The sequence below is a fragment of the Rhinolophus ferrumequinum genome, chromosome 8, assembly GCF_004115265.2.
Source record: "Rhinolophus ferrumequinum isolate MPI-CBG mRhiFer1 chromosome 8, mRhiFer1_v1.p, whole genome shotgun sequence".
NCBI classification, from domain to species: domain Eukaryota; kingdom Metazoa; phylum Chordata; class Mammalia; order Chiroptera; family Rhinolophidae; genus Rhinolophus; species Rhinolophus ferrumequinum.
In genome coordinates this window covers 62,831,265-62,857,597 of record NC_046291.1, presented here as the reverse complement: position 1 = coordinate 62,857,597, position 26,333 = coordinate 62,831,265, and the positions used below count along the sequence as shown (strand labels likewise).

The following is a 26,333-nucleotide window of genomic DNA, read 5'->3' as shown; positions in this document are numbered from 1 at the left end:
ACATTGGCCCCAAGAAGACCACACTATTTCATCACCTCCAATTAGGCACATGTGAAGACTCACAAATATTCTCCTCACATACCTGTGCAGATAAATTTCTTTAACTTTATACAAGTTATTGGCTAGTAAGGAAGTACTAATATACTTGATTTATTCTGAGAATTGGTATCTCAAAAACCTTGTCATACATTCAAAAACAAATCAACTGACTGACCGACCAGCTGACCAACCAACCAATGAATTTTTACTGGTTTGAGAATGGTAGATGACTTTCCATTTGTATCTAACAAAGTAGATTGAGCTAACAATATATTAAAAAAACAACAACAACAAAAAACCTTTTACTTATTTAAGTGTGTTTTTCCAGGACCCACCAGCTCCATGTCACATAGTTGTTTCAATCTAGTTGTGGGGGGGTGCAGCTCACAGTGGCCCACGTGGGGATCGAACCTGCAACCTTGTTAAGAGCACCGCGCTCTAACCAACTGAGCTAACCGGCCTCCCTAATAATATATTTTAATATGTGGCTGTCTTTAACTTTTATATTCAAATTGCTTCATTATAAGTAGCTAAATCTCTAATTAAAATGTAAAATTATTTAAAATATATATAGGATGATTAGTATAAAAAGATTCTTTAATATTAAATAGTTTTCTATCTCCTATTTCACATAATCTCCTGTTCTTTCCAGCCGTTACTTCTTTGACATGTGTCGCTGAGTATTAATAAACATCTTCAAAACAGACTAAAGAAGAGGAAGACAAGTAAGAGATGAAACAGGGAGTGCTGTTCACTTGACAAATTTCCCTGGTAGTAACTACAAGTACATAATGACAAAGAAAATTCCATTTCCTAATTGAAACAAATCTTTAAAGTAACAAGTTTGCTGTATAGTTTTATCAGAATTACTGTGAACCATCTCAATTTACATAATAGTTGATGGACCCCAGGGCTCAAGTGAAATTTTTTCCCCTTGGCTCTCCTTAGTTGGGCTAAAGCAGGCTAAAACTTTCTAACAGACTTGACTAAATTCTAAGCGAAAGACAGATAAAGAATGTTAAGAAATGTAAAAACATTGGCATTTAGAATACAGGTCTGTTTAATGGCTTCCTCCCAGGGCTTAAAGACCCTTCCCCATTCAGTACAGCATAACCTAGGGGTACTTTCGTGTTTCCTTAACTATCATTGTGCTACCACAACCCAGTCCCTGAGAGACGTACTGCTTTTATTGTGGAGAAGACTAAAGGAAGCGGATTCTTATCAGGTGTCCATCTAGAACTGATTTTATCCTTCCCAGTCTGATCTAGGAATTGTTTAAATGATGACTGATACCATCATACCTTTACCCTTTAGCTAAGATTTCCCCCACATATCCATAGCAGAAATTAGGTTTTATTCTTACAGACCTAACGCTGTAACCTTATCCTAATACAAAGTGGAAAAGTAACAGTCACATCACAGTATAATATACATAATTAACAATGAACTTGTTTCATTTTCCTTCCAATGCTGAGTAACTTATCTACAATCTAACATACCCCAAATTGTTTAAAAAAAAAAAAGATAGTGAATCCAGGGGAACAAATCCTTGGTTTTAGCTGAGGGGGCTTTCCTCCTTCCCACTTTCGTGAGGGCCAGCAGGTGGATAGTGGGGCCTCTAGCCAGCTAAAGTCCACTGTCCGCAGGATCCTTGACTCTTGGGATGTATGACCCCTAGCACTGTTTCTGGACCTAGAGGTCCCTTGATATATTTGCTGTAACTTAGGGAAACTAAGTGCTTTCTACCCCTTCTCACACTAACCCACAAACACAGAGCAAAGAGTGGGGTATAGTGTTTCGCCTCTTACAGTGATCTTGTCACACGTCCAAGTCCTGTGGAACCATTACGGGGCCCGGGAGCTCCAGTGTACTGTTACTTCTCTGCTTGTAAACTCCCTTCGCTAATCAACATTGCTGCTGTTGGCACTATGTGTCTTATGTGTGACCAAGCATCTTCTACAAGTTAGTGTCCCACAAAGTCCTGATGTCATGGATTTCTGGAAGGGGAGCACCCAGGGGTAGAAGAATTGCTCCTCGGGTCAGTGGTAAATCACTTGGTGACATTAGGATGGTCCCAGTAGCTGTGCCAAGGATGGCAGAAGCCCTCAGTCTCAGTGGTGCACTAATGAGGGAGGCAGGTGGTGGGGAGGCAGCGTGACACTCAGTTCTGTCCCACCTCCTTACCAGCTTCTAGATTTTCATGAGTCCTAAGGGGGAGGATGAACTAGAAAAGGCGACGGCAGCCCCTTTAGAAGGGAAAGTGGGGCAAACTGCCACCATTCCTCTGTGGTAACCTAGGAGGCAGCTGGTCCCTGTGCGTATGCAGTGTGACGGTGAGGCACACTCTCCAGGAGCCTCAGCGGGCGCAGCGACAGGAGGAAGCTGAACAGACTAAGAGCTCGGTTCTCAGCAGGCCCCCTACCACAAGCTCTTGGCTTGCTTGTTTGCACAACGAAGGGCGACAGTGGTGTTCAATGAAGCTGAGCAGGGGAAACCCGTGCCCAAAACAGAATGAGCAGTCTGTGCTGACCCACAATGCTGGGACAGGCCCTGCCCCCCGTTTCCAAACTGGCAGCAGTGCTAAAATATATCCCCACTGGGGGTATTTTTCTGGAGACTCTGAAATGTGAACTGGGCCACACCCAGAGAGGAGTAGCTGCAGACACACCGGCTGTGCTGCACGATGATAAGAACACCCAGGGCTGGAGAGCGGGAGGCCTGAGGACACACCCTTGGTGCAGAGAAGGGTGGGGGGTGGAAGCAGGACCATCCACCTAAGTGGGCAACGGTTTTAACCTTACTCCTCCTCTGGGAGGCACTGTTAGAAAGAAAATAGTTCTTTTAGGTCGTACAAACCCCATCTCAGGGGAGGAAATGCAAAGAGAGAGTAGAGTCTAATAGGTGGCACAGGTTTCTGTACAAAGGAAAAAAGGGGAGAAAAGGAACAAAAGAAGAAAATAGGCTAGATTTCTGGCAGAGGCTCCCTCCCACCAGTAAGTGTGGTATTGCTATAAATAGAAGGATTGGTAAGGCAGAGTTGATGGACTGTGTAATTCTAGAGTGTGGGAGGAAGCGTGGTCCTATTCAAAAAATTAAAAGACCAACTGAGACTGTGCAAGAGAGACCTGTGAGATGAGACACAGAATACTGAATGGTTCACAGGTTTGAAGAGTTGTTAGGAGAGGGGGAGTCGCCAGAAGATTAGGTAGAGAAGGTCCCTGGGGAGGAATCTCCTTCAAAGATTAGAGCTATTAAGCCTCACCCCATAAACCAGTTGGTAAGATCTCACAGCCTCTAGATTTCTGAAAAGGACTAGGAGAATAGAACCAAGGAAAATACCCTGTATCATCTTGACTCTTTTGAAATGAGATTACCTGTGGGAATACTCAGTCAGCAGCTCCATCTTACGAGTTTCATTTAACTCCTGAAGCCAGGCTTTTCTGTAACCTGATCTGGGCTCTTTCAAACTTCAGGAGGATGAGGGCTGGCCTCAGTCCCGGTCCCCCCGAGGAATGGCTCACCATACTCCTCAGTTCAGTATGCAAGAAAGGAGAGGAGCTTCAAACATGTATGAGCTTGCTAGAAATGAGGGACCAAGAATCTGCTGTTCCAGAATGCAAAGGAGCGTAGGCAAACAAGCTCCTCTATTGTGGTTGAGATGCGGTGTTATCAATGGCCGAACATCTCAGTCATTGCAAAGGCTTTTGCACCTTTTGCGTGATGGACCCTTCAGTTGTTCCATCATCAGATTGCATAACTGGCATGGAAATACTGGGGTATTTAAGTCCTGCACTGGTATGTCTCCATATCAGTTGGACATATTTATTGTGAACTTTACTAGTAGTTTCCATAACTGTTGGCCAGGTACGTTGCCAAAACCCAGCTATACTTAACAGAGCTGCCAATGTTGTGCAACAGGGTTGCATACCTGGAGGAGAAAGAGACTGCATTTCCCAAACAAGAATAAATTCAGGTAGGGGTACGGAGAAACACCACTTCACAATTTAACAACCCTGTTTGACACCAGCAGTACAAGTGCTTATGACCGAGGTCTCTGGCAGAGGCTCAGATGGCTTTGGATATCTTATTTTCTCTAGCCACTGAATGATAAATACCTCTTCTGGATATGGAATCACTGTACCTCTTGCATGTGCAGACAACGTACATACTATTGGACTGAAGCATTTGTTATATACTGAGGTTTCCAGAAATGATACAATCAAGCAATTGGAATTCCACTCGTAGTGGCTACCATTCAACAGTGGGCTTGCCCACATGGTATTGAGGGGTTGGCCCGGGCTTCCTTTTACCCACCGGCTGTATAGCATGCTGGAATAGAATTCTAAAAGATAGCTGCACCAACCTCTTCAACAATGACCTCTATAAGACCGTCTAGTCTGGCTGCTCTCTACTGTTTATACTTTGAATACTGCTTATACCTTATAAAGGTCCCTTCACTTTGGCGAAATACCTTGGCATCCTGGAGTTGAACAGGAGAAATGAAGACTACTTGGTGTGCAGGCCCTTAAGTTTTCATACCTCAATATTCCTCTCCTTCTGTGGTATATATCATGATTTCACCAGGTAGCTGGGAGGTCCTGTTGTTCATATTACAAATGAATACAAATGTCCGTATTTCCTGCTTTACAGATGACACTTGCCAGCTACACCCACAGGAACGGCAATTTTGATTCTCTCTTTACAGTTCTAAATTTTCATTATACGCTCACTCTACAAGGAGGAGACTTTGCTGCAGTACGTATCCCCGTACAGTGTATTCTATCGGGAGGACAGCTTTGGTGGGAAAATGGCAACTGCTGGTTTCATGTGGAACTTACTGTTCAGAAAAAAGGGACAGACCATATGGATTCTGCTTGAGCATAACCCTGACCACAGAAGGTGAGAAGGTGGTTGAAGTGTGAATAATTCTCTCTTCACCTTTCTCACACATATTAACACACGGGACTGAATAATCCTGGGTAGCTAACCCACACAATGACACTCATTCCAAAGCTATCCCAATGTGGGATTTGTCATCCTCACCCTATTTAACTGTGGAGGACCTTCCACTGTCAGGCCACACCCGGGCAATTACTCCCCATTACTCCAGAGTCCTCACTTGCCCTGGCCACCCATAATCCTGCCCTTACTAGTTACACTGTGTAAAACTCTCCTTATCTTCTCAGGGGCAGACATCTCAGCTCCCAGGGATCCATGCCCCACATCACGGGCACCTGGGGGCGCGTTTTTCCACTTCAGACCTGCGGTTGAGTCTGACCAACAAGCAGTACCCTCGCAGTATTCCAACCTGGGGAATCATGAATGCAGAGTGGATGCAAAATGTAGCATTGAATCAGGCTGGCTGGCACTCTCTGTGATCCCAAGGAACTTGTTTTCTTATGTAAAAGGCAGGCCCTTCCTACTTCCGCCCTGGAGAGAACACCGTCTACATACTTTCGGAATAACTACCAGACCTTGTAAAATGCTCCAAACTGGCCAGATAGCACATGGTGCTAATAGTGACTCAGAATCCCAAAGGCACTGGGGGCTTTCCCAGCGGTGGTCTCTAGTGCCAGCATCAGAGCCGACCTGCAGATGTCAGGGATACAGGCTTGCAGCCTTGGGCACCAGGGCTCTTTCCTTGTATAGGTGCCTATGAATACGCTGAGGTCTGACCCACTATCAGCTACTCAAGGGGACATTGCCATCGGGAAGGCTTGGGCTCTTATCACTGGGTGAATTAGTACTCATTGATTTCCTTGACTCGAGCAATAGTACACAAATGTACGACTTTGGGTTATTTGTTGGCTATACAGCCAGGTGGCTTAGGGGAGCTCTCCATTTCCTAAAGTTGCAGTATACGGTTTGTTTGGGAATTTTTCTGGCTACTTGGTATCTCCCTCAGAAGGCACCATTTAAAATCCAGTTGATAACTGTTCCAGATGGGAAGGCATAACCTAGTGAGCCACCAAGGGGCAGGGGTTAGACTGAAGGGGAATAAACCCTCAGTGTTAGCTAACTGGCTACAAAGACTCTCCTCCGTCCCTCTTTCCTAAGGCCCATTGGCAAGCCAGCTGGTCACCGAGCTGCTGTGCAGAGGGTTAGTAGGGCCCTTAGCAGATGCTGGCACTGTTCCCAAGGCTCGGGATGTGGACCTTGGCCCTTTGGATTTAGGCGCCCTAGTGTTGTCCCTGGGTCCAAGGGTCCCTTGAAATATATGTTGTTGCTTACAGAAACAAAGGGCTTTCTGCCTCCTTTTGGACTACCCTAAAAATATAGAGTAGCATGAAGGCAGGAGTCTCTCCTGGAGTGCTTATTGCTGATGTGGCCTGTAACTGGATATGGCACATCCCATGGAGCCACATGGGGGCTTAGGAGATTCTGGGCGCTTTGTTCCATCTCTGCTCTTGAGTCATCATTTCTGATAACCTCCGCTGTTGTCAGCATCGTACACTTCCCTCGTGGTGCACACTGCTTTGCATCTTGTATGACATGGATTTAATGTTTTTCTTTGGAGCTAATCCAAGACCTGGTATCTGCTCTATGTAATACTGTTGATCATAATGACACTATAGGGAATTTATTTTTATTTGTACATTTAAACCTTGAAATAGATGAATATCAAATCTAACTTTATTAAAAACAGATTATGTTTTTGGGGAACTTTTAAAAAAGTGATAAATGAGAAGAATAGAGTACTCTATTCTATTACTCTATTAATACTCTATTAACTTTCATTATCCATTTATTTCATGGTAGTTACTATCAATCAGTATTTATACTTCCTTATCAGCCCTTCTCTCAGATAGAGGGCTGGCCTATATCCTGAACTTATATGCACTGGTTCTTTGTCTTCATATACGATATATACCTTTCCAATTAGATTGTGAGCTCTTTATGGATAGAGACAGGAAAAGAGGAATTTATCTCCATAGTACTTAATACAAGGCACAATATAGGAGCATATTAAACACTTGATTAAAATCATGATTTTTTTTCTATTTTAATTAACTGTAAGATAAAGAGAAGGAATCCACATCTATTTTATAACTTCCATCCACAGCACTTAGAATATAGCAGATGCAAACTCATCAATGAATTAGTACAAATTTTATGAGAAAAAAAAGTTTACGTGAAAAAGTTTTCCTTCTTTCACCCTGTACTGTGCTTTGACCACAAATAATCGTATAAAGTACATTAATATTTACATATCATTAGGTAGACTCTTTTAGATCCATTATTTGACATGATCCTTATAACAATCAAATAATTTATACAGTGCCTGTTAAAACTCTGTCATAGAGAGGGAAGTCAGGGTCCTCAGAAGTTAAGTGCTAGGCCTGAATGCAAACTGAGGTCTCATAACTACAAATTCAATCCATGTTAGTTAATCTGAGAGACCTACATTGTTTTAAAAAGTCTCCTGTAAGCTATTCTTAGAAACCTTACAGAGACATTTAATTATTTAGTTACTTCTTTAATGTATTGTTAGTGTGCCTGGGCACATAAAGTACTATGCTTAACACTTTGAGAGAATAAAAAATTGTACATGAGGATTATAAAATTAAAATAATATAAAGAATACTATGTGTATCAATGTGCCAAAATAACGGTACAACTATTTGGTTTTCTAGGAGTTCACAGATCATAAAAACTAGATCCATTTAAATAACTTGGGGAAGAATTTTATAAAAGGGCTCGGATTTGGGCTGGATCTAGAAAGACGGGTGAAACTTCGATGTTGAAGAAAAGGCAAATTAGCTTTATATTGAACAGAATTTGGCAAAGTATAGTACGTAAATACACAGAGAGTGGAATGCACATGTGTTAGCAAAAGTGAGTAAACTGGTCTACATAAATTCATACTGGAGGGTTTTGTTTTACTTTTTGTTTTTTTAGTGGCTCAGGTGATCCTTATTATAGCTAAAGTAAAACCATTGGCCTGGACATTTCTTTATTTGCTCTTAAGCTTTCACAAGGCTCTGCACCTCCAAGTGACTCACCATTTTCTCATTTTAAATGAGATTTCTATACTAAAACTTTCCTTTAATTTCATTCTAAACAAACTCTTCCTCTTGACTCCTCTGATTCAGTTTAAAGAATCACAATTTTTCTATTGAGGATTAATTCATCAAATTTATCTCTGATTTCATCTTTCTTACATCATATTCAATAATTCAAGCAATTCTACCTTCAAGATACCTCTGTCTCCCATTCTGCCTGTTTGCACCTGAGATTAGAGACTCCCTACTTTTTACCTACTGGCCCCACAACTGATTTCTCTGTCCCTTTTTATTCCAATCCAGTGTGTACTTCGCTCCCAGGCCAGTGTAGCTCCCCTGCCTAAATTAGTCTCTGCCCTGAAGAGATCACAATCTAGTGGTAAAGATCATCACATATGCCAAAAGTTACGATAAAATATTAAGTGGGCTATATAACATTTCCCTGTTTTGAGCACTTTAAGGCACTTTGTGTTTATGCCTTAGATGGCTCTGACCTTACTCTCTGATTTGCAAACTCCTAACATTTCTTACAGTTGCCTCTAGGGCCACCCCTGGATTGGTAAGCAAGTATATAGGGTAGAGGTCGATCTGGAGGGGCTAGGAGTTCCCCAAATACATCAAACAGAACAATGCTATTATTTAAAGGTATTGGGGTTCTGTATAAGATGTTTTTATTTAAACAATTTATTAAAACTAAAAATCAAAAAAGTTTACCCATTTCTCCTACCTCCCATCTTCCCACCTCAGGCAACTACCAATCTATTCTCTATATCTATGAGTTTATATTTTTTATATTTTTGTTTGCTTTCTTTAAAGATTCCACATATAAGAGAGATCATTTGGTATTTGTTTTTCTCTGTCTGACTTATCTCATTTAGCATAATGCCCTCAAGGTCCATCCATGTTACTGCAAATGGCAAGATTTCGTTCGTGTTAATGACTGAATAATATTCCATTATATAATTACACACACACACACACCACAGTTTCTTTATCCATTCATCCACTGATGGACACAAGTTCTTTCCATATCTTGGCTATTGAAAATAATGCTGTATTGAACATGGGGATGCATATGTCTTTCCTAGTGTTTTCATTTTCTTTGGAAAAATACCCAGAAGTGAAATTGCTAGATCATATGGTAGTTCTATTTGTAATTATGTTAAAGGAACCTCCATACTGTTTTTCACAGAAGCTGCACCAACGTACATTCCCACCAATAGTGAATGAGGGTTCCCTTTTCTCCACATCTTCGGCAACACTTATTATTCCTTGTTTTTTTTTTTTGATTAATAGCCATTTTAACAGGTGTGAGATGATATCTCATTGTGGTCTTGATTTGCATTTCCATGATGATTAATGATGTTGAGCATCTTTTTATGTACCTGTTGGTCATCTGTGTGTCTCCTTTGGAAAAATGTCTATTCAGATCTTCTGCCCCTTTTTTAATTGGATTCTTTTTTGCTATTTAGTTGTATGAGTTCTTTATATATTTTGGATATTAGCCTCTTATCAGATATATGATTTGCAAATATATTCTCCCATTTAAAAGTGCCTCTTCATTTTGTTAATGGGTTTAGTATAATATAGTTCCAATTACTTATTATTTTTCAATTAATTGGCTATATTTATTATCATTTCATTTTATTCCATGCTTAAAATATTTTTAAATATATTAAGAAACAGTTTTAAAAAATAATGAAATATACTGTCAAATCAACATGCTAACCCATTTATATCAAATTTTCAAAAGAAATAGAATACAACTAAAGCCTATATGTACCCTCCCTGATTCCACCAGCAACTTCTGCCCTGGGAAGGCAGAGCACGATTCTCACACATTCTAATGTATGATTTTATACTTTTGCTTCATATAATTTGAATCCATAGGAAATATATTATTCTGCAAAACAGTAATAACACTGTTTATTATATGCCAATCCTACATGCCAGCCATTATTCTAAATACTTTACTTGCATTATTTCAATAACCACTCCCCACATAAGATTTTTATTGGGGGAAAAAAAGGGGTGGTTCCATTGCTAAAAACAAAAGGCTTAAAAACAACTGCTTTATATATAATTTCTGTTCTAGACAGGTATGTGATTAATCAATCCACGCTCCCCTTTGAGCTGCTAAATTTCTACATGGCACCAATTAGATTACATTTTATGTATCTTCGAACTTCCTGCAGCGCCTAGAAATGCCTGGCACATAGTGGGTATTTAAAAATAAAGAAGTTTGCCTCCTTTTATCACCACAGGGTAACAGGTACATCATAAAACCTGTAAGCACTGATATAACACTTTTGGCCCCATCAGAACTTAAACATTTGCATACCTAGTCATAGGGTTTTGAAAACTTCAATTCAAGGCAGTTTATTGAGCACATAAATTCTCTATGTACTGTGCTAATTAATGTAACAGCCAACAGAAACGGAGCCAGCAAAAGAAGAGTATAAAGATAGAATATCAAGGAATATTGTGGTAACATAAAACTCAAGAAAGAATTTTAACGGAGAAGGAGGTGATCACAAATTTCGATTGTGAACAAGATTTCAAGAGGAATGAGCATGATGAGGAGAATCTAAGATTTGAGCAGGTTACCTCCAGAGACACCATCAGGATGGGTGCTGGTTGCAGAGGTTAAAGAATAAACCACATGTTGGAAAATATGACAATGGGAAGGAAGGGAAATGGAGCAGCAGCTATAAAGGATAATACAGGTAAAGATCTTTGTCCACTAAGTAAGAAAAGGAATAGCTTATGTTTATGTTAGAAAGAGTAGCAGAAGAAAAATCATGGGCAGGGAAGAAATATTTATCAGTGAAAGGAGCATTATGAGTTAAAAGGGAATAAGAATCCAAGTTTTACAATATTTATCCATAAAGCAAATTTGATTTTGGAAGCCCAAAATACATTGAAGGAGTAACAGGGTTTCAAAAAATATGGCTCTTACATTATTTTGTAATAGATTAACAGTTCCTACCTTCACCACTCTCCATGCCTTCTACAAAAATCCCCCCACACTGGGGAAGAATCCAGTACCGGCGTCTGTAACGATCCTGGCCAAACATCATCGAACGTAAAGAGTGAGAAGCGTCAAAGAGCTTCCTTCTGTACTGACTCTGTTGCTGTTAAAAAATGATGCATATAATTAAGCTATGGATGGTAAGTGCTTTAAAAATGAATACATGACTTTATATTTATTATGCCTTTAGAGCAGATAAATTTCACTACTGGGAAAAGATAGCAGAAGAGCTAAATATTACACGTCTGTCTTCAATTGCAGTAACTCTTATAAAGATAGAAATTATTTTCAGGGTAATTGGAATATTTTTCATACCATAGATTAAAAAGATAAGTTTTATTGTATCAGGTATCTATCTTATAGTAAATCATGTCTTCTAGTTGACAATGAACAATGTGATCAAGTACTTTATTGAGTCAAAGCAAATTGGCTCAATTCCATTGATTAGTGTATAACAAATAATACTCATGTATATAACTGACCATGTCTGTATTTGCTTATTTTTATTCTCATCTGTAAACCTAGGCAACCTATGACTAAATTTTGGGATAAATTTTTGATGAATCTAATACTAATATAACATATAGGTATCTCATAATATTAATCTCATAATAGTTTTAAAAACTCATTTTTCAACAAGATGCTCATCTAAAACTTCACTAATGCTATTGAATTTAGTTTCTAATGAGAAGTTTGTAAATACAGAGGGTGCCAAAAAAAATGTATACACATTTTTAGAAAAGAAAACTGTATTAAAATTGTAATACTCAGTAATGCCCAGACACTTCTGATTACAGTAGCGAACTACTGTTTGAGCAACGTTGATCAAAGTGTCCACTTGTATACATTTTTTTTTTGGTACCCCTGGTATATACAGTTTATAAATGCAATAAAATCCACAAATGTATTAACGTAAATTGAACCATAAAATGCATGTTGCATAAAAACATGAAACTGTTACCATGAAATTCGACGTGAATTTTAAAAGTAATTAATTCCAAGAAATAAAACCATGCATTTATGGATAGTTTATATTTAAATAAAGAACTGAAGAATATAGGCCTTGATTAAGTTTAGTGCTGTGTCTTAAAAAGCAGGCTTTTAACCTTGCCATTAAACTTTTAAGATTTAACTATGAGAAAGGTTTCTAGAGCTCTTTATTTTAATTATTTACAAAAAGCTTGTTTTTATTTAGCAGCCAAAAAAAACTAATGTCATACAAGGCAGATTTTTAAAACACTGCAAAAAAAGATACAAAGTGTAAACCAAAAGTGCTTACTTTACTCAGTTTTTCAATCTGTTTTTCTAGCTCTTCAACACTTGCTGCTTGGTCACCTTCATCCTATACATAACAAAATACAGTATCATTTACCTGTTTTTAAGATTTATTTAATTATTCAATCAACAAATATTTAATGAAAGCCTCCTATAGGCAAAGTACTAGCATAGGCCCTTTGCACATGAATCGGAGTCAGTTCTTGCTCTCTATAACCTAATAATCTGGTAAGGAAACATAAAACACTACACTAAAAAATAAAAACCACCACAAATTAGGAAGCGAGCTATAAGGATCTCAGAGAGGTAGAGAATAAGAGTCATGGAGTTCAGGGGAGGGTGAGATTACATCTAGTGGGAATCTATACCAAAAAGGCTATATAGAAGAAGTTGTGTTTTAATCTGCTACTGAAGAATGGTTAGGAATTGACTAATCAGAGAAAAGAGGCAAGGGCATTCCAGAAAGAGTTTGACATATCTCGACATGAAAGGCAGATGGAAAGGTAAGGTGAGAGATAAGGCAAAGATGAGTTTAGGCCTAAACTGTCTAGTACTGTAAATGCTTGGCAATGGACAATATAATATAATGCTTTGCAAGGGGTTAAACATCAGAACCATGCTTTACAAAGATTAATATGACAATAGTTGTTAAGATGGCCTGGAGCAGGTTAAGGACTAGAATTGGCAAATCCAGCTAATAGACTGCTGCAATGAATAAAGGAGAAAGGAAAGTGTGGACCTTAATAGGGTAAAAGAAACTGACAAAAGCAAGAGGATGTAAGAGATATTATTTAATACACATTTAAAACTGTTAAGTCCTGGCAACTCATGGATATAAGGCAGAAACGAATGAGGGAGATGAAGAAAGGAGTATATCATGATGTTAAGGGTGTAAATCAGGGAGACTACAAAAAATATTAGTACTACAAACCAAAAGAAGAAGAGCAAAGAAGGTAAGTTATATTTTTAACACATTGAGCTTCTAGAAGGAAAATAATCCCTACTATATATAGTACTGATTTAATAAATGGAAAGTTTATGTGTGATTACATGAAATTTTTCATTCGAGAAAACCAATATAGGAAAAGTACCCCCAAATTGTGTGTTTTAGAGGAAAAGTATGAAGTATAATAGAAAGTATATATCCTTCTCTGGATCTCAGCTGCACTATTTAATATAGGCAAATTACTGAACTCTTCTAAGTCTGTTTCCTTAACTGTAAATTGGTGATAATGTTATCTGTAACATGGAATTTTTGTAAGGACTAAATAAAAACAGATCTGAAAGAATGGCAGAGTTGCTGGTACATAATATGTAAATAGATTCCTTTCCTTCTTTCTGAAAATTGTACTTTAATGAGAAGACACAGACATATCCTAGGTTTAAAAAAGTAAGAACTTGTTTTTGATGTTCATTTTTCTATGAGCATTTTTTTAAAAACCACACTGCCACCAACTACTCATGAATAGATATTTTTGAATCAGTATGATTATTTCCCCAATGAAAGGGAGTGAAAGGAAAACCTCAACAGTGTTACGATTACCTATCACTTATCCACTCCTCATCCAAAAGTAGGGAGCCAAGTTACAAAGGCGTTTAGGAGTATTATTTTTGCTAATAGTAACACGATTTGTGTCTGGGATTACAGAAACCTTAAAGAACAGGCTCGCTGACCCTTAAATCTTGATTCTCGGATACTTAAAAAAACATATCTATACTGTTCTAAAGCGATCTTTTGACCAGTGGGATAAATGTTTAATAATTCGATGATGTAAAAATCCAGTTCAATCAACAAATATCTGAAATAAGATATCAAAGTAACTATGTATTAGACAAATTAACTGCCATTTCTAAGACTCTTTCTATGATGCAAAAGAAGCAAAATGTCTAGTAAAGTTTTATTTAAAGAAGTTTTAGCTAATATTCCTTATACTTTTAAGAGACATGAAGGAATTGGAAAGACCAGAGAGAAGGGCAACAACAAAACTAAGCACATAGAATCTTTCCCAGCCATGGTTCTCCATGGTATCTCAACCAAAAGAGGGTCATTACCTAACCCTATGTGTTAACCCATCACATAACCCTACGTGTCAGAGGTAATTGTCTATATAACCTCAAGCTCACATTGGTTTCAATATTAATATAAGTATTAGGGAAAGATTCCATGTGTTGAAGGAATGAAGAGTGAGGAGAAGAGGGAATCATCTTTCGGACAAAGAGCAACTTAATCAAGAACAGTATCTTTTAATTGAAAGGGATCACATGAGTCTCAATGGAAAGGCTCCCTGCAATTAGTTCTTTAAGAGGTGTAACTACTAACACTCTACCTGTCCTTTAATCAAGAGGTCAAACCTATTTTTGGAGGAATAATGTGCCTATCTTATTGATCAGGTTCATTAAATAGTTAAAATTTTATTTTATTGGGAAATTGATAAGTGGCTACCAGTTCTTCATTACAAAAATTAACTCTCAATTCATTTAAAGGAAATGATAATTTGGCTTCTTAGGTCCTAAAATATTCATTATTTTTTTTAAAAAATTAAACTGTTTTGTTACATTAATAACAAGATATACATTTGCTAGGATTTTGATTAATTAAACCCCATTGTCTAATTAACTATAATTTAACACTCATAAAAAAACCAAAATATTACTTTAAATGCACATCTGGTCTAAAAACGAACAATTTTTAAATCATTAATATCAATTTTTAATAGTCTTTATCTCCCTTAAAGAAAAAAACTATATGGTTTGTCAATTCTCCTTGTGAAAAAGGAAGCCAGGCAAAACAAATAATTTTGGTAAATAAATTCTAATTCAGGGGGATAACTACCCAGTAGAATATACTGAAATCTCAATAGAGAGTTGTCAAATTTGTGATAATTTACAGTTCAAAACAATTTATAATACTAAGTGCTAAAAGGGGTGCTAATTCTGTGAAAAGATGATTAATATTGATCAGAAAGGTTTAATTCTTGCTATGGAAACAGCTTCACTTGACAAATGAAGCAGACTGGTAATAAATGGTATCTTTTGTTTAAGTAATTACAATACTGATATCCAAATTATATATCTTTCACATTATTAGTCATGCATGAAAATATATGATCCAGTGATTTCAAAGTACAACATTATGAAATAATTTCTGTAAGGAATCTCAATATAGTCTCCTTTTCAGATTGGTCCTCTTAAAAGAAGTAAAGCTCATTCCAGTGATTTTTATCATTCTGGTTTAAAATATAACATTAAGGGGGGAATTTATGAAAATATTCTATATTTATGCTATTTTTATTTAAGAGAATTGTGCAGTATGTGATTTTATTATTATCCACATTACCACAATCAAAACTGTGATTCAGTAATTTATCAGTGATCTTGATTAGATATTATTTTCACATTCCATCAGTAAAGTCATCCCTTTAAGCCTTCTTTATTTCTGTAGCATTACTGAGTTGAGGTAAGAAAGAGAAAGAGTTGTTTCTGGATTTCCTTAGCTGGGTACTTCTGGCATCAAGGGAGTGAGGAATGGTTGGCTGTACACATGTATTGTTTCTTGAGTACCATTCTGTAGCCCTATCAATATTTCTAGCATTCTTTTTTGGTAAAAGACCTGAACTTTTATCTCTCTTTTATAGATATCCATTTCCAAGGTGTATGGTAGCTTCCCTTACACACACACACACACACACACACACACACACACAGGCTGTAACCTTGACTCCGCCCCTTTTGACTACTCTTCAAAGCTAGCTCCTTTACCATGATTGAATATCTTCCAATATCTTTAGGGATATTAACTCATACCATTAACTATTCATCTCTTTAACCTTCAATCCCTCTCTCTTATTTTATTGACACTTGCCCTTCAACCAAAAATCATCTCAAGTCTTTCCTCTGAAAAGTCCTTTGTCTTTGTCCCCCTCTAGAGACTACCTTTTCCTCTAATGCACAATGCTTAAAACTGTCATCTTCACTCTCTCACTTTGTATTGCTCACGATCAATCATACCTGACTTCTGCTCTCACCCCTCTAATGAAACTGTGCTGGCATAGCTGGCATCAATCATCCCAACTGCCATTGTTCTAGTTCCAGACCCCTCACAACTCACCTAAACTACTGCAAAATCTCTTGCCTGATCCTCTTACCTTTGATCTTGTCCTATCTTCATCTATTTCTATCTTCCATAGAGCTGCCATCGTGAGCCGCTTAAAAATCAAGTTTCGCCATGTCATTCCCTTACTTAAAACCCTTCAGTGACTTCCTATCACTGAAAAAATGATAAAATCCTTTTTATCACTGAATCCTTCCTATCACTGAAAAAATGATAAAATCATATTTGTTGCTTATGAGGCTCACCGGTACCATCTGATGCACCTGTAAGTCCCTTAAAGCACACTGTGGTTTCGGGCTTCTGTGCCATTGCTCTATTCTCCCTGCCTGAAAAACTTTTCCCTGGCTTCTTCCTCAGGTTAACACTCAGCCCAGCTTGTAGCCGCAGCGAATGGATCCAGAAAGCCTTTGCGAGAATTTACTCCTCAGAAAGGTTAAATGGCCTACCTGCGGACCTGCCTAGCATATTGTACATATCCCTATCAACGCAGTTAACACTTAACACATCACATTTTCTTACTGCAAAAAAAAAAAAAAAAAGAAGAAAGAAAAAAAGAAAAAGGAATCTGCAGAGTTCTTTGGAGAACTCTCAAGTCATCATATGAAAAGAAAAACTTAACTTCTTTTACTCAATGTAAGCGCCTTCTACATGTAGATAAATATTGAATAAGGTGAATATTATAATATTATAATATTCAGTTTTCAGATGAAGATAGTGAGGCAAGTAAGTGTCAAAATGGAATTTAAACCCAATCCCTTTGACTCGGAATTCTTTGTTGTTTTTCAGTATGTTACAGTATTAGTTAAGTATTAAAATCAACCTAAATTTGATTACCTCGTCTTCACAGATATCAGTCTTCTTTCCTTTTTTGTCATCTTTATCTTCTTCATCCTCATCATCTTCATCGGCTTGATCATCACTATCTTCGTCATCATCATCATCATAATCACTGTCTCCTCCCTTCCGTCTTCGCTTTCGTCCTGGAGTGGGTGTGCCTAATGGATGTTGTTCCTCTCCAAGATCTATGCCGCCTGAAGTGTCTCTTTTGCCTGTTTTCTTAGCATGAATGATTCTGAGCCTTTAAAAATGAAAAAAATGATGATATGGAAGAAAAGACTCCTCTCTATACTTTTTAAAGAGCATAATGTGAGTTTTAAGCAAAAATACCTAATAGTATTTTTCTCACCATAAGCAATAAATCAATGACAATAAAATTAGAATAAAGAAAATGTAAGCAATTTGTTTCCAGAAATTACAGAATATATTAACTTTCAAGAATAATTCTGGATATCTCTTTGGAATTAGAACACATTTAAAAAAAAAAAAAAAAGTAGAAAGCTGAAAAGTCTAACTCCAGCAATGGCTAAGTGATAATTCCTGATCCCATACTATCAGACTGAATAAATTTCAATTCAAATTACCACAAAGAAACTACCCTCTTAACATAGAAGTTGAATAATTTCAGCATTATATTTCCTGGCAGGAAGCTAATTAAGTTTTAATGCTGAATACATTTGGATATGGTAGATTCTCTATAAAAGCAAACTTCAATTAGAAAGCAATTAAGAAAAAAAGTGATAGTTCCAAACAGATTCTATTTATGACAAAAGTAACCTGATAGTAACAACAATCTTAGAAAATGTGATTGCTTGACTTCTTTGTAAGAAAAAAGATAAACAGACTTTCTTCTAAGTTTGAAGAATATAAGCTCTATAAATCTCATTATCTTTTGTCCATTGTAAACTCTGGCCCCGAGTTTTATTAATTTCATATCACATCTTAATTAAGCTTTACCTTTTCTAATTCTTAGACAAAATCAATTTTGAATTCTATCTTTGTAATTCGTATGTTTTACTGAGGAACTTGTACAAAGGGAAAAAAAGTATATTAATTTTAATAAAACAGAGCTTACTTGCGGAGTTTACCTTCTACCACCCATTTATCTCTCCTCAAGTTTGACATATAATCAATGTTCTTGTCGATTTCACTGCCAATGCAAAAATTCATTGAAAACATAAATTAATCCATTATGCAATACATTAATTTGGTAAGGAAATTGAAGCAGTATTTTTATTAAGTAAAAATGACAACTGCCAATGAACAACAAAAACAAGTGAAAAATTATATTAATATAGTATCATAGTTAAGACAAGTATAGAAAACTTAAAATGTCCAGCAATAGTAGAAATGCAAAACGCTGAAATATTTAGATTGACCCTTTTCCTAAAAAGATAAAGAACTAAAAGTAATATAATTAAAATCTGTAATAGCAAGAACAAAATGAACATGGATTTGTTCACCAAAGCTTGAAATATTACAGTGGAGGACTTTGACACTTAAATGAGATTAAGTACTTTTTTAAAAAGTACGAATTAATACATCAGTAAATTAATAATATTAAGGTCACATTAGCACATAATAAAACCAAAAGTAGCTGGACAATTCTACAAATGGATACTAAGGAAAATCAGGTAGTCATCGATTGTCAGAAGTGTGAAGGAAATAAAAATTCTGGATTGTTACAACAGTGCTGGATTCTGGCACCATAGCAAGAAAAAATATTTTTACATTTTAGTATATAAATAATAAAATGCTTAAATAAACAAAAGAGTTTACAAAGATTATATACAGTATGATCCAAATTTTCTTTTCAATGGATTACAAAGAAATACATAAAAACAGTATTAGTCATCTCTGAATGGTGAGATTAAGTGTAATTTAAATTTTTTTCTTTGAGCTAGTCTCTAACTTTGAAATTTTTATATGCAATTTGAACTACTTGTGTAAGAAAATTCAAAACAGAAAAGAATCACCAGAAAACTCTGGGCATATGCTTACCTCACCACACTCTTGCTGCACGCCAGTTCATTGATCAGGAAAGCCAGGACTGAGGCTTTCTGTGCTGGAGTGTGAGCCTGAAAAGCTTTTGTCTTCAGGCTTTCAGTAAGCTCAGTTTGTCCACAGTGGGCTTCCATAAAAATCTGCAAAATCTCGGAAACATTGTCTCGATTCACACCAACATTCAGCAAATGTTCTCCAAGGGCTGTTTTGGCCTATAAAATTTTGTCATTTTTATCAGTATTGGTCATAAACATTCATAACATAAAACAATAAGATTTCAAAATATTGGTATTATTCGATCTAGATATTACTGACAAGGGCTTTATTCACATTTTTGATGAAGTGGAGACAAAAATAAGCAGGACATGATAGACAATGCAAGTACGTCTAGTCTTTCTATGCCTTCTTCAAACCCTTGGTTAAAAGTTAGGCAGGAAGAGGAATATATAAACTCATGGGTAGAAACTGTCTATCGTACCTTCTTTGACTACAGAGAGTATACCAAGCTTTTCCAGGCTTTATTTAGACATTCTGTTGGGGGGTGGCTGCTGGGGGGAGATGGAAGGGGCAGCAGTCCTTTTATTGTGTTGTCTGGCTCAAAGGTGTTGTGGGTTTTAATGCCTGGTATACTGAGTGAATGGGGGATGAAGGAAAAAGGAACAGGCACAGCTGGAAGCTTCTCTCTATACAATATTCCCTAGAGCAAGACTGACTGAAATGTGTATCTTAATTGGAATTAGGATAACTGAATGCATTGAGCATCCACTAAGCAGTACAGAGTCTTCACATGCTGGTCTCTGGGCGCCTGGATTAGCCTCCGTTACTCAGTGATTCAGAGAACACAGTATAATTTCAAAAGGCATACATAAGTTTTAATTACTTCATGAATTATGAATTCTGTTTTGCTAAATATCACTGGGGTATTTCCTTAAATCAACTTGGTTTTTGCTGCAAGCTAGAGGGGAAAAGAGTAATTTGGGAAGGTTCTACATTCTGTGGCTTTATGAACCCGGGTTTTCTAGGTTTGTACCAATTGTAACCTGAAGCAAACCTACATTTAACGTTATGTAGAAAAAACTGGATCAGTCTATACAATCTGCTGCTAACATGCTACCGGCAGCTATCAATGCACTTATAGCACAAATTAAAAAAAAAAAACACGAAAACTTCCACACATTGTTTTTTTTTACCTTGTATCCTGTAATTAGACCTGGATCACATACAGCAGCTGAGAGGAGCCTCACAAGCAAGTCTTGTACTTCACCCATGCTGTCCCCTATATTTAGCAATCCCTCTTGAAGAACACTCAGGTTTGGAACATCAATATTCACATCAAAGCCCAAAACTTTACCAAAGTTTCGTAAGAACTGCACCACCATGAGACAGTCTGAAAATGTACTTCCAGAGAGAACAAGTCCTGGAATACGAGGCAACTCTGGCAGAGGCTGAAAATAAAATAAAATAAAATTTAAAAGCCATGATTGTATATATTCTGAAGTAAAATGAGTTGTTATCTTTCTTTCTCTTGCATTGCACCGATGGTTTTCCCTCCTGATGGTAAATTCCCTGGGTATATTTCTGCAATCCCATGGTACTAAGCATAGGATCTTGAATGCAAGGAACCATTAATAAATTTGGATTGAACTCAATATGAACTTAGAGCTCTCCAAAGACAGACACTAGTTTTAATTAACTGACATATTGATAACACATGGGTTATATAACTGGATCAAAAATTAGATACCATTAAGAAGTAAACCTTTCAAAAGTACTTTCCATAGACATACTCAGTAGAGCACGTGCATTGGTTTCTTCTAATCATGGAGACTGATTTATAATTCACACTCTTTTGGTAGCTCAGAAACAGTGTACATCTGTCGGCTGTATGTTTGCAAAGGCTGGTACCATCTTTGGCTGATAAATGACCAGAACCCATAACCCTATCAGGAACTCAGTTATACTGCAACTAACAGTCTTTGGGTTTTCTATATGTAGTGAAATATTAATACTGTATATTGAGTTTTGATACTAAAATTAGAAAGCTGCCACTTCTCAATCATGTTCACATATTAAACTTTAATGACTAAACTGTAGTACCAGTTGTCATGGACATGTAAAAAAATTAAATAAACCTGTAATCTAAATTAAAAATATTTTGTCCACGAATGGGATTCAATAACAGTATTTTAAATTTTGATTGAAAAAAAATGTGACCTACAAGTATTTCTATTTATCTAAACTGGTCTTTGTTCAAAAATAATCCTCCACTTGCATTTAATTAGCTAACCACAGATTTTTTTTTTCTACTAACATTGTGTGGAAGCACAGAACTGGCTGATGCTATACAAATCTTTTGTTCCATTTGAAAAGCATTTAATTCTGAGTTTTCTTTTTTCTAAACTATATCAGACATACACATTTCTATATAATTCTAAAAATTTATATAACAAAGCTAAAAAAAGTGAGGCTTAAAATGGACATATATTTGATATAAGACATACAGATTTAACTAAAAATAAAACATGCAAGAAAATAAAGTTCACTTAGGATTTTAAAAATTGCAATGAGCTTATTAAATGTATTAACTAACCTATGTACCCATTCTGTGCTTAGGAAATTTGACTAAAACTAGTATGTACACTTTCATTTTTATCTAAAAGCATTTATTCTAAGCAAACAAATAGAATATTAATATAATTAAATCCCCAGTAGGGTATTAAAATTTTGCTTTAAGCACTTTAGAAAAGAGCTGACATAAATCAAGAGACAATCATTATTTGTATATCAGTTGAATATGGCATATAAAGAAATATAGATGCTATTGACCAAGTAGAATATATTACTGAGACAGTATTATAGAGATAATATGCAGTAGATAATATGCAGTATTGACATAATTTTCTAGAAATATCATCTTATCTATAATTAAACATAACTGATGTCTACGCATGTGTGAAATAAAAAAAGATGATTTTGCTCTTTATAAATTTCTACTGTTATGTATTTTAGCGACATTACATGTTTGTGAAGCACGATGAAAGGGTAAACACAAAACTTGGGTTGGACACATTTCTTGGCTTTTAAGATGATGAACAGCATGGACTCCAGAGTTTAACAAACTGAGGCCTGAATCCAAGTTGCCATTTATGAGCTGTGTCATCGTGGGCAAGTTGCTTAACCTCTGTGTCTCCCTTTCCTCATCTGCAAATGGGCACAAACACCAGGTCCACAGGATTCTTTTACGGAAAAGAATTCATGTAAAGCACTTAGCACAGTGGCCGGTATGCAATAAACATAATAAAAGTTAGCTACCATTACTCAAGCATTGAAGGGGGTTATAGATTATAAATCCTAATTTATTTAAGTATCTATGAGGATGTGAGGAAAAAGTTAGATCTTTCTGTACCTAAATGCCTGGGAAGAACCAAGTAAAATATAGAAAGCCTATCTACTTCTATAATTCATCTTTGTAGATTTCTGCAGTATTTCCACTTAAATTTAAAAAGTTTGTAGTAATCCACTTATATATTAAGAACTGCCATTATCAGCTCAGGAGCTCTGCTGAGGTATATTGGTACCCACCCAGGAGAGGCAGATTGACCTACACTTGGAGATCCATTGCTCTAGTTAAAAACAGAAGGCTTTCATAATGGCAGCTCTGGTAAAGGAATCAGGTGAGAACACAGGAAAAATTAAATTTATTAATGAAATGGTTTACACAATAAATTACCTTTTGGTCTGCTAAGCACATGTCTTCATTAGGCTTCTTTAGTTCCTTCGCCATTTCTAATTCTAATCTCCGTTGCTCGAGTTTACGCTCTTTATTTAATCTTTTCTCATCACGTTTTTCTTGCTTCAACCGTTCTTTTTCCTTAAAAAGAAAACCATGTTCACATAGTCTCTTTAATAATTGTGTTTGAAAACCTCCAGTTAAAATTTAAAAAGTGATCAAAATGTTATTATCTTCATGAACAGAATTCTCTTAGGAGGTTTAGGAATGGACTCAGAATTACCTAGAAACGATGACTTACTGCTTTTCAGTGTTTTCACCCTTTGAATTTCAAAATAACCTTATGACTGTATATACAATATATACATATGTTTTACATATATATATAAATAAAATATCAATGTTACATTAAACCCAGATTATTCTATTATTCAAAATTTATTCAATCCTTTCCCAGGTTATAATATGAGAATGAAATATTTATTAATAAAAGTAGGCATATAAAATGTACATGGGCAACAAAAAATTCATATCATAAAGTTAACTAATATTAACACAAATTTTTATGGAACTCCAAGAAGCAAGGGAGGATTTACAGTAGGAAATTGGAATCAACATGTTTGAACTCGCAAAAGCAGTTCTTTCAAAATGAATTAGCTAGTCTTCAGATAGCACCTGCGATGGAATAAAAATGTTATTTACCACTATAAACACTTAAAGGAATGCGAAATGGGTTCTGAAGGCCATTCCAAAAGCTTTCAAAGAATATTTTGGGTAATGGTAACAACATAGAAATAATCATCCTTTCTCCTTTTTGCAGGGATGACATTCTATTGGAAGAAGTCAAGAGATTTTCTATAATAATACCAATGTCATTACTTTATTGTCATACCTCAAACACAATTCTTACTTATTTAAAGGAGAAATAACACTAGAGTCATCAGGCAATTCTAACCTACTACTTCACACATCTGATACATAAAGGATGAGTTTACTCTAGTAAGGCTGATAATGTCTCTTCTTGATTAAAAATCTTTTATTTATCAAAATAAAGTCTAACTCCTTACTTTGATATTCTTTGTAGCTGCAATCAAATTATTTGCTGTTTCTGATGAACATATTTTGTTCCCTTACATCCTTATATGGGTACACTCCAATCAAAAAGGTCATTATTCCCACCTTGCATATCTAAATTATAATTAAACACTACTATTCCCTTTCACCAATTTTTCTTTAATTCTAATAGTTTTTCCCTGTAATTTTAACATTTTTATTGTTATTAACATTTTTATTGCTTCCTGTACCATATTAGCATTTTTGTCTACATCCTAACCATCTCCATTTTAATTACCACTGGTAAGACAGTACACTGACTGCTGGGGGAGGCAGGCCAAGAGGGAGACAGAGAGGAGTGGAGAAGGATATTCCAGGCAAAGAATTGAGAAAGCACAGTGTGTTTGAGAAATTGTTAGTAGTTTCAGGACTGCAGCATAAGCTGCAGATTGAGTAGTTGTTGAGTATCATGATACACAGCCAAAGGCTAGGTAATGAGGGTCTTTTTATACGATATGCTCAAGTTAAACTGTTCATTTTTACAATGCCTCTAAATTTCTGCGTTACTGATTCATGCAGACATTTGGAAGGAAAATGATAAGGAAGCTATATTATGAGATTATTCACACCAAAAAAAGTTCTACAATGGATCTTGTCAATTGTAAACTAAAAGCAGTTTCTGAGGGTCTAATGACATGAAATATACACAATTAATATGTAATATTCCCACAATGCAGTATATATAGATTTTCAAGTCAAATTATCATTGGTAGAACAGTTTTCCACAGAAACAGATTTTTAATTTTTAAACACCTGAAATGTTGCTCTACGAACTTTTCCAAAGTCTTAACTTTTTAGTTACTCACCAGAATAATGAATTAAAATCACAATAGAAAAACTATATTAAATGTCTATCACAGATTTCAAAGTAGTTGGTGTAAATTTTTCTACTATATAGGGCTAACCAAGAATTCTTAATTATGTACAAAATAGTAATTATAAATATAATAATTGAGCCTATTATTCACTAAAAATTTTTGAAAATGGATACCATTTCTTTTCAAAAAGAGAGAAAGGACCCACATGGCATTAACACTCTTTTAACAGTGCCAAATAATATTATTGGCAATCTGGGGGCATACACATACTTCAGTGATATGTAGAAAAGCAGTTAGAATTTATTTAATGCCATGAGATAAATGTGGCTTATATTCTTGAATATCAGTTTAACCTAGCAATATGCAATATTTCTCCCAATTAAAAAAGCATGGCTAATAGCATATAAAATAGAATATAAAAGTGACATAAATTTTTAGGATAGAAATGGAGATTTTAAGAAATCTTAGAAATTTGTAGGACCTTTATTATTTAAAGACAAGCATCCATTCTTGTCTATTACTGTGTTTCCCCGAAAATAAGACCTACTCGGAAAATAAGCCCTAGCATGATTTTTCAGGATGACATCCCCTGAACATAAGCCCTAATGCGTCTTTTGGAGCAAAAATTAATATAAGACCCGGTCTTATTTTTGGAGAAACACGAAATAATATTTTCAAAGGAAACAGAGTCTCTAAATTTAGTGAATTTTAATGACTTGTATAGAATCCTGTGATTCTGGTACAAAATGGTTCTTAAAGAACCAGAGAGAGCTTTTAGGGTTCCCTCAACAATCAACTAGTAATTCAAATGGCATATAAAGACAGTCACAACCTAGCCCACACAGTTCTGGTCTCGTGTCTCATGATTCTCAGTGCATTTCCCGTGCTCTAATCACATTGTGTGATACACGTGTGTTGAGAAGTGAGTGTAATCAGTGTGAGGCACTGCTTGGGTGATGGTTAAGGTGATGGTGATGAAGATGAAGAAAGAGAAGGAGCAGGAGGAGAAGGAGGAAGGAGGAGAAGGACGAAGGAGGAGGAAGAGGAAGAGGGGGAAGAGAAGTAGGAGGAAGAGAAAGGAGGAAGGAGGAAGAGAGGAGGAGGATGAAGAAGAGGAGAAAGAGGAGGAGGAGGAAAATGAAAGAGAAGGAGGAAAGAGGAGGAGAAGGAGGAGGAAGAGGAGGAGAACAAGGAGGAGGAGGAGAAGGAGGAGGAAGAGCTAGAGGAAGAGGACGAGGAAGGAGGAAGAGGAGGAAGAGGATGCAGGAGGAAGAGGAAGAAGAGGAGGAGGAGGAGGAGGAGGAGGAGGAGGAGGAATGAGGAGGAAGAGGAGAAGGAAGGGGGCAGCAGGAGGAGAAGCAGAAGCAACAAA

At 36.3% G+C, this 26,333-nt stretch overlaps 1 protein-coding gene across 23 annotated transcripts in view; it reads right to left on the bottom strand.

The window, feature by feature from the left end:
* The window catches only part of BAZ2B (bromodomain adjacent to zinc finger domain 2B), a 245,977-nt gene that overhangs the window by 25,126 nt on the left and 194,518 nt on the right, over positions 1-26,333 (bottom strand). For all 23 annotated transcript variants that reach the window (XM_033112763.1, XM_033112772.1, XM_033112767.1 and 20 more), the window contains 7 exons: positions 23,031-23,171; positions 20,491-20,745; positions 19,298-19,512; positions 18,372-18,446; positions 17,294-17,537; positions 12,353-12,415; positions 11,032-11,176 (listed from right to left, as the gene is read on the bottom strand). In XM_033112763.1, coding sequence (XP_032968654.1) covers positions 11,032-11,176; positions 12,353-12,415; positions 17,294-17,537; positions 18,372-18,446; positions 19,298-19,512; positions 20,491-20,745; positions 23,031-23,171 — 1,138 coding nt within the window. The remainder of the gene's footprint in view (positions 1-11,031; positions 11,177-12,352; positions 12,416-17,293; positions 17,538-18,371; positions 18,447-19,297; positions 19,513-20,490; positions 20,746-23,030; positions 23,172-26,333) is intronic.